Raw genomic sequence first — 12,865 nt, 5'->3', positions numbered from 1 at the left:
TGGAGAAGTCTTTTCAGCATATCCTTTTGTCCAGAAAACCTTTCATTAAGATGGACACATTGTTATTGTTATTGTTGCTGACGCTTTACACTGGAAGGATACGCAACATTCTGTCATTATGTTTATTCATCTTTGCACTGTAAAAACATTTTGGTCGCGCAACAGAGCACCAATAAAACCCAATACAAAAACATGGTTGGAATGCATGACCTCTTAACATGCTTAATGCGCTATATATATTTTAATTTTCATGGTTTTGTTTGCAAACATTGTAGGAATTCATATTCACTGTGGTGAAGGCATATTTTCATTGTTACGCACTGATATCCACTATTAGACCTTTTGCCGGTGTCTGTGAAACGCTGGATGATTGCATTCCGAGTTTAATGTTGCAAAACACCATTTAATTAACTATGACTTTCTCAAAAAGAATGGCTGTTGAATAGTTCATGTGATAAAATAGAGAAAACTTAAATCAAAGTGCAATGCCGAGACAATCTACGTCATCATCAGAGGCAGAGAAATTACTGTGCAAACAAACAAGAATCAGATTTTTTTTTTTCTCTTTCTCTCTTCAGCTAAGGTTTGGATTTCAATAAAGAAGTCAAGCGACAAAAAAAAAAAGTCCACATGCTTTCCACAAAGGCTGTGTCATTTTGTTCCCTGCATTGCTAACCTTCCCCCATCTCGAAGCATGATTATACAGGGCTGTTTTGGGGAGGGGAGGGCCGTGGGGGTTCGGACCCCTCTCTTCACAGGGGCCTTTGCCTGAGGACGGGCGGCGGCGGGCCATGTGCCGTCTGAGAGAGAGAGAGAGAGAGAGAGAGAGAGAGGGGAGTTTAAGGTTCTGGCAGGGGTGGGGGCGAGTGAGGATAGGGAGGGGTGCGAGAGAGAGAGAGAGAGAGAGAGAGAGTGGGAGGAGTCCGGGAACTGCTATTTGTAGATCCTTGTGATGGATTACTGCCGTGTGTGTGTGAAGAGAGGATAGAGATTTTTTGTTCCTCGGATCCCCTTTCTTTAGTCGTGGAGCACGTTACGCACACAAGCGACCAAGCAACTCCTCCAAGAAGAAGAGGAAAAGGAGAGTTTGTGCGGAAAAAGTGAAGCAGACGCTTTTTTTCTTCCTCTGGAAACGGTCTCAGAGATCATGAGAGGAGGATACGGATACTCTGCGAGGCTGGTGGAGGTGTGTGTGTGGATCCTGCTGGTGTGTGAGGCGGTCGTGGCGTGTCCGGCGCTCTGCACGTGCAGCGGCACCACTGTGGACTGCCACGGGCTCGGGCTCAGAACCATGCCCAGGAACATCCCCCGAAACGCTGAGAGGCTGTGAGTACACACTTCATGTCCATCTGTGTGTGTAGGTGTTGGGGAGGAGGGTGTGTGTGTGTGTGTGTGTGTGTATGCATCATTACCGGGAGGAATTCAATGAGAACAATAGCTGGATGAGGCACTGCTGTCCTGGACAGGTACAGTCAGACGTAATGTTGACATGAGGAGAAACTTCCCATATCACTCCTCCAGCTCGCTCTTCAGAACTTTCCCTTCTCCTTTCACTCTTTCCCCCAGTCACGTTCAGACGAGAGGATCTCTGTGCATGGGGTTTAGGCATTCTCTATAGTTCTGCAGATAATCATTTGTGCACAAACAAGTATTCATTACTTCCAGTGTTGGGTAAGTTAAGGTTCTTGCACACTGAGTCGTATGCGTCATTCGGTCGCTCTGGATTGTCAAAAACCTCTAGAAATGCTTCGGATGCAAAAAACGCAGAAAATCAAACCCGATCCGAATTGTCTTTTTATGACGGACGAAAGTTCCTCAGGGAGTGTGTAACCGTGATTGACACAACGTGAGGTCGTATTTATTTTTTTAACGTGCAAAAATGTCGGACTCCGTGTGCAGGACCTTTACTCTAAAAAAAGTAATTAATTACTAGTTACTAATTACGTCTTCTACAGTGTAATTAGATTACTGTACTAATTACTCTCTCTAAAAAAGTATTTAATTACTTATTACTAATTACTTTCTAAATCCCACATCACCATCAGTCGAACAATTCAAGGATGAACACGAAACTGCTCTCTTAATTCTTTAAATAAATACTATAAAATTGCATGAATTATTGCTTAAACTGACCAAACTATTTAAAGGGAGAATGTTACTTTTTAACATACTTTTAACACTCATGTATCAGATGATACATTTTGATGTTAATCCCACTATTGCTTTATATATAATTGTATAGTCATTCTCTAAAATGCAATAGTTTTGCAAATAATCATTTGTTAACAAACTAGTATTCATTACTTCAATGAGCTCATTGTTTGTGCCTTAAATTATTACATTGTTTAAATTCATTTTTTTTGCATAAATTATTGAATTGTTAATATCTGTGTGATTTGTATATGTACATTTCCAAAATGCATAACTTAGACAGTTTCCTCTAATAACAGAATACTCTAAATTGTAATGTAGACTCGTGCATTTTCTGTAAAGCTACTTTGAAATGGTGTGTATTGTTAAAAGCGCTTTACAAATAAATGTGAATTGAATTTAATTGAATCAGGAAGTCTCTGATGAGTTATATTTGTCAGAACAGCCTTGAGATTTCATGTTTCATGTGATTTCATGAAGGAATTCATGTTTTAAATCAGCTAGTTTAATATTATACACTGATAAAAATGATTCAGTGATGAAGTAAATGCTTCAGAAAAAACAAAAACAAATGCAATTTCTACATGGAAAAGTGAGTTCAGGCAAGAATTCAAAAAACAAAGTAAATCCTATATTAGTACTCAATTAAAGCGCAAGTATCAACAATATAAAATTAGGTAAACCTACTCAACTTTCCTAACATCACTCCTTCAGCTCGCTCTTCAGAATATAGTTCTCTATAGTTTTGCAAATAATCACTTGATAACAAACAAGTATTCATTACTTCACTGAGCTCATTGTTTCTGCCTTAAATTATTACATTGTTTGCATTAATTATTGAATTGTTTATACATTTTTAGCTAACTGTGATTTGGATATGTACATTTCTGAAATGCATAACTTAGACAGTCTCCTCTGATAGCAGAATACTCTAAATTGTAATGTGGACTGTAAAGCTGCTGCTGTATTGTGTAAAGCACGATACAAATAAATGTGAATTGAATTGAATTGAATGAGGAAGTCTCTGATGAATTATGCATGTCAGAACCACCTTGAGATTTGAAGGAATTCGTGTTTTATATTAAATTTCAAGCCCCAGCTAGTTTAATATTATATGCGAACCACATCAGCGGGAGGAGAGTTTGCTATCAGTGGTTCATTGCTTCGAACTTCACTTCCACACAGTCGTGTCCAGACAGAAGTCTTAGAGTGAGTGTGTCCTCGAGTCTCCGCCGTCTCCACACAGTCTGATCATTGGGGGTGGATGAACAAAACCAATCTCTTTGCACTTGTCAAAGGGCATTTCTATCACATCCAGGCTTCAGGATGTCTTTGATGGATTCTGTAATGACTGTGTGTTCAGTAAGTGTGAAAATCACACCCCCCCTCCCCATTTCTCCCAGCTTTCCCCATTAACCCACAGTTCAGACCTGACACACTCGCTCCCAGAACAACACTCTCTGTGCTTCTGCCTGAGGATCTGCCTTATGCAAGCGTTTTTAAAGGGGTCCTGGATTGTGATTTCACTTTTTTAACTTTAGTCAGTGTGTAATGCTGCTGTTTGATTATAAACAACATCTGCAAAGTCGCAACGAGGCTCAAAGTTCAAAGCAAAGGGAGATATTTTATTTTACAGAAATCGCTTTTTAAGGACTACAACAAACGGCTGGTAAGGACTACAATGAGCTTCTTCAGGGGTTAGTGACATCACAAACCCTAGAATTTACATAAACTCCGCCCCCGGGAACTCGATTTATAGATTATCATGACAGAACATGCTAATCAATGTCTAGAAGATAGTTAACTCCACATAAGTTACATAAATTCATCAACTAAACATTCAGAAATGTTTATGCTTCTACATGTTGTCACTTCTTCTAGAGTCTCTCCATCTTTGTCCGACTCCGGTTTGAACATGAAAGGCTAAAAGTTTTTGAAATGTTCAGTGCACACACACACACACACACACACACACACAGGAGCAGTTGTAGCTCCGCCCTCTGTGCCGGGAGCAGCAGCTCATTTGCATTTAAAGGAACACACACAAAAATGGCGCGTTTTTGCTCACCCTCAAAAAGTGACATTTTTAACATGCTGTAAAAAATATCTGTTGGGTATTTTGAGCTAAAACTTCACATACACACTCTGGGGACATCAGAGACTTATTTTACATTAGTGAAAAGGGCATTATAGGACCCATTTAAAGACTATGCATCTGAAGTTAGTAGTGGATAGAGTTGCTCACTGCAAAAGTAAGCGCCCCCTTCTCTGCTCTCTGATGTGCAGATATCATGCGTCCAGCGTAACTGTTTAAAGCAGACAGATTATTTAATGCGCTCTGAGGCTCTCCGTTCTTTAAATGAATAATCTCAGTCATTTCGTATGTACCCGGCGTTCATCTTCAGACGTCCAGAGACTCGACCCTTCTTAGTTTATCTATGCTAGTGCATCTATTTATACTGGCTCCGGAAGCCGCTGAGCCGGAGATCAAACACCACTGATGATGATCTGATTGAGAATTCTCTTTAAACTCGGAGGATCGGGCCGCTCGCGCTGTGAACTCCAGCTCGGATGTACTCAAGAATTCCTCACGCAGGCCAAATGTCCCTGTGAGCTTCCACTGATTGCTTATTGATTGTCTGGAAAGTGGACGGCGGCTCAGAGCGAGAAACACTATAGGCTCTGCTGCTGGATCCCCGTGATAAATCTCATAAAAACCAATATAAGATTAGCTTGTGAATGTAGAGCTTTTAGAGGTGTTTGTGATGACAGTCACATAGCAGTACAGATGAGTATGTTCATCATGTGTATGTTAAAAATCCAGCTTTTAATGTTGTTTATGTGTCTATGTGGTGTTTTTAATATGCTTCAAGACAAACCATGTGTAAGTTCATAAGTCGACACCATTGCTGAGTATTTTCTCCTTAAAACTGCAGTGAACCAAAGACAGTCTCAAAAACACACTTTGAAATCGCTGGTGTTTCTGACATCACAAACTACCTTGTAACCAATCAGATCAACGTGTGATCGTCAACCAGTGGATCTCTGAGCTGAGTGAGTGAGTGGAGGCGGGGCTCATTTGCATATTCATAGCATACTAAATGAGGGAAGGGTGTTGAGTTACATTCAAGATATTTTAAGGCATGAAGACATTTTTTCAAGGAAAAAACTGTAAATATGTCAATTTGATGGTCAAAGATGAGTTTTAAGGTTAACATTATTGACTACAGGTGGACTTTTAAGTAGACATGCAGTGCATGGTAGTTCTTAAATGTCTTAAACTTAACGTTTTCAGACCTGAAGATCGTTTGCTTTGTTCATAAAACAGGGATTAAAATTGTTATGATGTTGCAATTTCTTCTTGGTTCAGTTCACTTCCACAAAATTTGTTAATACACCAAATATGGTGCGGATCTGAGCGTGGATTCATACAGTATATGGCTAAATGAACCAAACTAGGGGAGAAAATGTGCCAAAACAAACGCCCTTCAGATGCATTGGAGCAAGTAGAAGGCCCGCTTGTGCTTTTGAAACGGCATGTTTAAATGCTTTGGCTTCCCCCAGTTTAAATGCTCATCAAGTCTAATTAAGCAGCGAGGAAGCGATGAACAAGCTTGGCCTATGCGGGCTGCAATGCAAACATTATGATAAATAATGATGGGAATAATCTAATGACGGCAGGGTAAGGAGCTGTTTATTAACCCTCATTGATTAACCTCTTCTTGACATTTCGTTTGCAACTCTATGACTTGCATCGGCTGTGAACTCACATCGGCTTCTTGATGGATCAGACTCATTAAAGCTCCGTAACTGGCCCACCAAGCCCTGCTTTACAGCATCAAAGGGTTTCCCTGGAATCTGCTTTTTCTCTTTTAATTCATTAGCTGGTTAATGAGTGGTGGTTCCCTCCTAACTCAACTGTGTTATGGCAGAAATGGTTGTGGCACTTTGCCAGGAGTAGCGTTTGCTCTTTAAACTCACATCACAGCCAGGTTTTAGCGGTCTGAACGAGCTGTAATGAGCTTTACGTTTTACCGTGTTCGTTAGAACATACTCCGCTGTGCTTGATGATTCGCACACACTCCTTTAATGTACAGATCATAGAGAAGCAGTCATTTCATATTTCTATAAAAAAAAAGGGGCAAGTTCAAAAGAATCCATCCACAACTCAAATAATGCTAAAACTAAAATATTTTGATTAAAATAATAATGTTTTATAAATGTAAAAAGTGTGAATAGAATTGTTTACTGTAAATAAAAATGGTTAGTTGCACTTATTTTTCTTTCACGTTCAGCACTGAGGCCTACATGTTAGTTTTAAACAGCTTTATGAATAACAGAGTTGATTCTCTACAGTGCAGGAGGCGAGGGGTTAAAATTAACTGAAGTACTAACTAATGTTAGTCAGTTAAACTGCTCTTCTTCAGACAACAAACATGTATGTATATGTTGTCCTGAATGGATCATTTTTAATTTAGGATGTGGTTTGATCACTGAAAGATCTCATCTGTGTGTTTGCTGGTTTGGAGGAGCTTCAAGCATTGAGATATAAACCCCTGAGCTCCAGCATGTTCTGGTGGACGAAGACTTAACCGTCACAGGTGGTGTTTAGTTCAAGTAGCCAAGTACATTTAGACAAGTTAACTAGTTCGTTTTACTGTAAGACATTACTGAGTTTGAGATATGAGACGTCAATTTCAGATGCACTTTTGGATATTTTGGTTACACTTCATTTTGTTAGTCAACTTTAGACTTTATACTAGTAACTAATTAAAAGTGACTTTGCAACTATGTCAACTAACTGTCATTAGAGTATTAGTAGACTGTTAGGTTAGTGTTAGTAGAATAAGTTGACATGTAGTCGCAAAGTTACTTGTAGATGGTAGAAAGTCTGTTGGTCCCTTACGGAACGAAAATATATTTCCTATATGAATGATCAATATATTAAATGGTTTAACAGTATATTTGAAAATATACAGAATAATATATTGAATAATACATAAGGAATTGTTGCTTTTCATATATTGAAAAATATGTGACAATATGTTTACTAATAAATCATAATGTATGTAATTTTATATTCAGTAATATACTTGATAATATATACAGTAGATGAATATGTTATCAGATATGGTACTTCACATTGCAGATATATTTACTCATGCAACATAAACACGCATTTATAGAGAAATATATAATGTAATATATTGTAGTGTTATATAATGTAATGTAATGTAATAATATAATGTCGTTTTTAGCCAATAGACTATCTCTGTACTGAGGAGTGCACAGTCATTACTTATAAAATATAGTAATTATATTATTAATGGTTCCCTTTCGGAAGGGAACTCGCACTGCGTCAGAACGCTATGGGGAACGCCTCCGCGTGAACCGGTGCCTGAAACGCTCATCTAATCATGGCAATCCTATTGGCCGGTGACAGCCTATGACATCATCACTAGTGCGACCCGGAAGTATTTAAGGGGAGCCTGGAGAACATGTCAACAACTTTTTTCTTCTTCAGGGACTGTTTTGTTTGTACGCTTCAAAAAGGTAATCATGGCTTGTGAAAAACGCTTCAGGAAGTGTGTGCATCCGTGTCTAAGATAATGATACTTGATGACACACAACTTGTGTGTTTTTTGTTTGGCTCAGAGCATTCATGATCAGTTCCTGAGGGATCTGCTTGTGCCACTGTGAGTTTTCCCCCTTGAGAACATCTCAGACATCTGTGTCAGGCGGTTCAGGTCCCGCCCGCGCTGAGCTGAGCAGAGACTGGAATCGTGGGGTTTCAGAGGGAGCTCGCTGAGGAGGTTGAGAGAGTTGTTAATCTCTCACGCCCTTCTGAGACTCATGAGAGTGAGCTGCAGGATGAGCATGTGTTCTCACTAATATCCTCTGATCCAGCAGCGAGTGCTCTGCTGTGTATAAAGGCATGGAAGAACCCATATTCAGTGCACATTCATCGCCATAAGCGAACTACACTGATGTTGAGGGTATGCGTGAACGCGGGTATGTGTCGATGTGCCCCAATTGACCAGATGTTCGCGAACTATCTCACGGCTGGAGAGGCATCGACAGTAAGTGCTCCGGCCCTGCCTCTTAAGCCACTAAAATATGACAGCTTGCTTAAATGGCAGGGCATACGCGATGGCGGGTCTGGCTGGTGATGCCTTGCACAAGCGCTTCTTGCATCAGCCTGAGACTGGACCTATTATGAGGTATTTGAAACCCTTCTGTAGGTCTGGCGTCGGGTTTGGTAGTAAGTGTGCTCTTTCGTGCTCTTATAGTGATAGGCCTCCATTTTGTGAATGTCGTTGAGGCCATCGCGCTACGGGCAGCAGGTTGAGCTCTGTAGGTCTTCTCCCTTTATGTGAGTTTTTAGTAAGGTTGAATAATAGGCCACGGTTCCTTGTTAGGAAGTATAAAGGGGGTGTAAAATATGGTTTTCATAGGATGGTGAAATTAGGGCCCTGAAGTTCCCATGTATAGGTAAGCTATGCATACCCTTCCAATAGGCCTCCTCTTATGTTAGAATCATCAGGCTTATATAACGGGTAGTGCCAATCTGTAGTAGTGAACAGGTTGGCTGTACGGAAAATTCTCTAGTGAGGCCACCGTTCATCCGAGCACCTAATAGACATTTTTTGTGTGAGATGGCTTCCTCCCTATCGGGAGTTATTCTCCTGAGGCCACCGCTCTGTCAAGCTCCAGATGGAACTACAAAGTCAAGCATTGGTCCTCTTCGGGCCACCTTGTACTAGAACAGCAGTTCTCCTCTTACTTTACAGAGTCGTTGAGATCATGGCTCTGAACTTCAGTCACTTTATATTCGTGTGTCGGCCCTCACAGGGCCGCCTCGATTTCTGGCATAGGCTTAGTAACTAGGAAATTGGTGTCGGTCTGCTAAGCATTCTCGCCTCGAGCCTCTCAGTATCTGAGTGTAGGTTCCATAGAGCTAGAGCCCATTGGGATAATTTATTCCTTTAAATTGAGTTGTTCCTAGTACTGGCCTCCTCTTACTACAAGGGTCATCTAGCCAAGGCCCGCCTTTTGCACTAGGCGTAAAAATGCTAGTGGTATTACAGGGTAGATAGCAGCATAGGTAGCAGGCTATCTTCAAAAAGCCTCCCATGCAGATATCTCATGGGCGTTGTCAGGCCTTTTCTCTCTAGAAAGTAAGAAGCAGTGTGCTCAGGCCTCTGCCCTTTAGAGCTGAGTATTGTAGCTAGTTTATTTTAAAAATTTCTAAAGACCTATCTCTTTAAGAAAGCTTTTAATCTTTAAAACATTTTAGTTCTACATCGCCATAGTAACCCTCCTGACACTCTTTTATAGTGCTTTCTTCTGGCGTTCTTAGCACTTTTCTGATTTGTCTTATTTGTAACATGTATTAGCCTACTATGAATTTAAATGTATTTTAATTTATTTCCTTCTTTTATGTCCTTCGAAACATGTAAGATGTCCTTGGGTATTTAGAAAGGCGTCGGCCAAATAAAATGTATTATTATTATTATTATTATTATTTATCCAGCTAGGCCTTAAAACTGAAAAAGGATTTTTTCCGCTGAGCCCCTTGAAAAAAATAATTCAAGTTATAAGGTTGAATGTCGCTGGCCGCTTATTGTGGCCTCCATTTCCTTGGGTTTAGCAGAGAATGTAAAATCTGTCTTGTAAAAAATAAGATAATAGGCCTCGACCCTGATACACTCCTCAGGGTCATGCTGATAGTACCCTTTTTAAAGTCTTTATTTAGAGTACTTTGCTACCCATAGCTCATATGATATCACCCTTCACCACCCAGGCTCAAGTTGAGACGGATGAGTTACTCCCTTCCACTTGGGATGGTTGAGTATGCTCCCTTAGAGCCGAAGCATTGCCTGGGCTGACGCCCGTGACTTTCGAAGCTGTAGCCCTTACAGTAAGCCTCCTCGATATTCCGGTAGCGTAAGATTGTGCTCCTCTTGCTTTAAAGGGTCGATAGCATTTCTGCTGAGTACACTGCCTGTTGGCGATGTAAACCTTAGAGCTGGAGGCACTCCCCTTATTAGGGTCCCTTTCGGAGTGCCCAGCCTCCACAGGGCTCCACTGTGAAGATCCAGGATCGAGTAGAGTCACTCCCCTCGTTTGCAAGGGTTAGAAAGCGCTATGCTGAGTTCTACTCTCCAGGATGCCCGGCTCTATGATCCGGTCTGTGAGTGATTACTGCCACTATCTGCAGTCCTCACTATCGGATGCCTCCACATGTAAGGCAAGTAATACTAGAGACTGTTTAAAAAGCACTGCCTGGGCTGACGTCCGTGAAAGTCGAAGCTGTAGGCCTAAAGCCTGGAACACACCAAGCCGACGGTCGGCCGTCGGGCAGTTTTTGTGCGTCAGCCGACTACGTTTTCTCAGTGTGTTAGGCACCATCGGCAGAAATTGGTCCTCATCTGCTTTTCAATCGGCGTCGGGCCATTGGTGAAAGAGGGAACTCTGCAAAGAAGTCAAAACGGTACAGATAGAAGGCTGTTCTAATGTTACGTCATCTTACCTGAGTGTTCCTTGGCCAATATTTCAATATTAACACGAGCGGAGTGGAATAAAGAAAGTGTTTAGCAGGATTAATATTCAAAATGGTAAGCACGCACTGCTTTGTTTACAGTTTGTGTATCTGCAGCCTGCAGCGTCGGTTTCCCTTTTTGAATGAAGAATATAGACGAATATCTGCAGAAATAGACAGTTGTCTCATTTACACGCAAGCCCAGAACGCGCATTCTAGCTAACAGTCGGCTGTTCTCTTGGTGTGTTCAAGTTCAGCTTTTTTCCCTGACGCAGGCGACGCGAGGCGACAACACAGTCGGCTTTCATCAGCGCTAGTTCGTCGGCGTCGGCTTGGTGAGTTCCAGGTAGGCATGTGCCGGTATCAAATTTTCATGCTGCGATTAATTGATTGAGCTTTTATCACGGTATACGGTATTATCACGATATTTTAATTGCTCAAAAGAAATGGATGGATTGGAAAAAAAAAACTTGCATCACAATAGGTGTAATTGTGATTGTCAAAACATTTGGTAACTAAACAGAATTTTACACAATTTTCACGATTTCAATTCAATTCTTGGGATTTGATTTAAATTTTGATTCAATATTGACTCTTTGGATAAATAATAGGTAGGCTACAGTAGATAGCCTACATGTTAATTTTTCTCAAGAAAATATATATCTCACATAATGCTGTAAACATACAGAGAGCCCTGTCAGCTGGTATTATTAAAGGTTAAAAATTAGCAAATTAAATGAAATATAATTTGGTTTTATGACACAAGTAAAAATATAATACAAATGTAATATAGTGCACATATTTAGCAAAATACTCCTCTCTATAGCTATTTTTTCTAGTCAACTAACGTGTTGGTCATTAAATGGCTTTCCTGAGGTAAATGTAACGTTCTATGACATAATTGTGCACCTGCAGTTTTATTGACATTTCCGTGGCTGAAAAACACTGATTGATCGATATTATGAGGCATAAATACCTTTCGGTAAGTTGTACTGTATCTTTAAATAAAAACTAACAGATGATCGGTTTACTTGAACTGAGGCGCTACAGCGATCTGTCACGTCACATTTACAAGCGCCAAAACGGTATTTATTGTCTGAATTTCGTAATAAAATGGACAGAACCTGAGAGCTGAGAATTGTTTTCATATCAAAAGTAACCTGCTCTGTCTAGTCTGTCGGTGTCAGTGTCCTCTTTGCTCCGCGATTTTTCTCTGCGTGAGAAAATGTATGTGTGGCGCGAGAGCGTGTGAAAAGTGTCGATTGCGTGAGTCTCACGCTGAATGTGTAGAGTTGACAGCCCTGCTTTTAGAAGGTGGATAAATCGTCGGCAGCGTTCCTCCTTCCGCCGTGCTTCTTCTCCATGTGAGGATTGTTTACATTACAATCATTACAAACAATCCGAACCCGTCCTTCGGATGAGACGTAAAACCGAGGTCCTGACTCTCTGTGGTCATTAAAAATCCCAGGATGTCTTTCGAAAGAGTAGGGGTGTAACCCCGGCATCCTGGCCAAATTTGCCCAGTGGCCTCTGTCTATCATGGCCTCCTAATCATCCTCATATACTGATTGGCATCATCACTGTCTCCTCTCCACCAGTAAGCTGGTGTGTGGTGGGCGTTCTGGCGCAATATGGCTGCCGTCGCATCATCCAAGTGGATGCTGCACATTGGTGGTGGTTGAGGAGATTCCCCCTTCTATGTAAAGCGCTTTGAGTGCCGAGAAAAGCGCTATATAAATGTAATGAATTATTATTATTATTATTATTAGACTAGAGTGCGCACTGCGCCGCATGCACACAGTGCTTCTACATGTGGGGATTGTTTACATCAGAGTGCGCACGTGTTTCGCGCAGCATATACAGTGTTTGTTTAAGCGGTTGATGGAAAATAAGCGAATGCGCGTTCTATAAATATAAATTCTGATCTATTATTTTTCACGGTATTTTGAAGTGCCCGCGATAACAATATCGTGCATATTCATTACCGCGATTTATCACATTACCGAATACCGGCACATGTCTAGTTCCAGGCTTTACAGAAGGCCTCCTCAATAATCCGGTGGCGTAAGATTGTACTCCCCTTGATTTAAAGTGTCGATAGCACGTTTTCTGAGTACACTGCCTGTTGGCAATGTGAAATAAGTATAACCAGGCCCTCAGAGATGTCTGTTA

At 40.9% G+C, this 12,865-nt stretch overlaps 1 protein-coding gene across 2 annotated transcripts in view; it reads left to right on the top strand.

Annotated features, from left to right (window-relative positions):
• The first annotated feature begins 934 nt into the window (after positions 1-934).
• Positions 935-12,865, top strand: part of slit1a (slit homolog 1a) — a 120,550-nt gene continuing 108,619 nt past the window's right edge. For both annotated transcript variants that reach the window (XM_082153753.1, XM_082153752.1), the window contains exon 1: positions 935-1,326. In XM_082153753.1, coding sequence (XP_082009879.1) covers positions 1,148-1,326 — 179 coding nt within the window. In that variant the 5' untranslated portion in view covers positions 935-1,147. The remainder of the gene's footprint in view (positions 1,327-12,865) is intronic.

Source organism: Leuciscus leuciscus (genome assembly GCF_965113295.1).
Source record: "Leuciscus leuciscus genome assembly, chromosome: 22".
Taxonomy (NCBI): Eukaryota; Metazoa; Chordata; class Actinopteri; order Cypriniformes; family Leuciscidae; genus Leuciscus; species Leuciscus leuciscus.
This window is presented reverse-complemented; position numbering and strand designations above follow the sequence as displayed.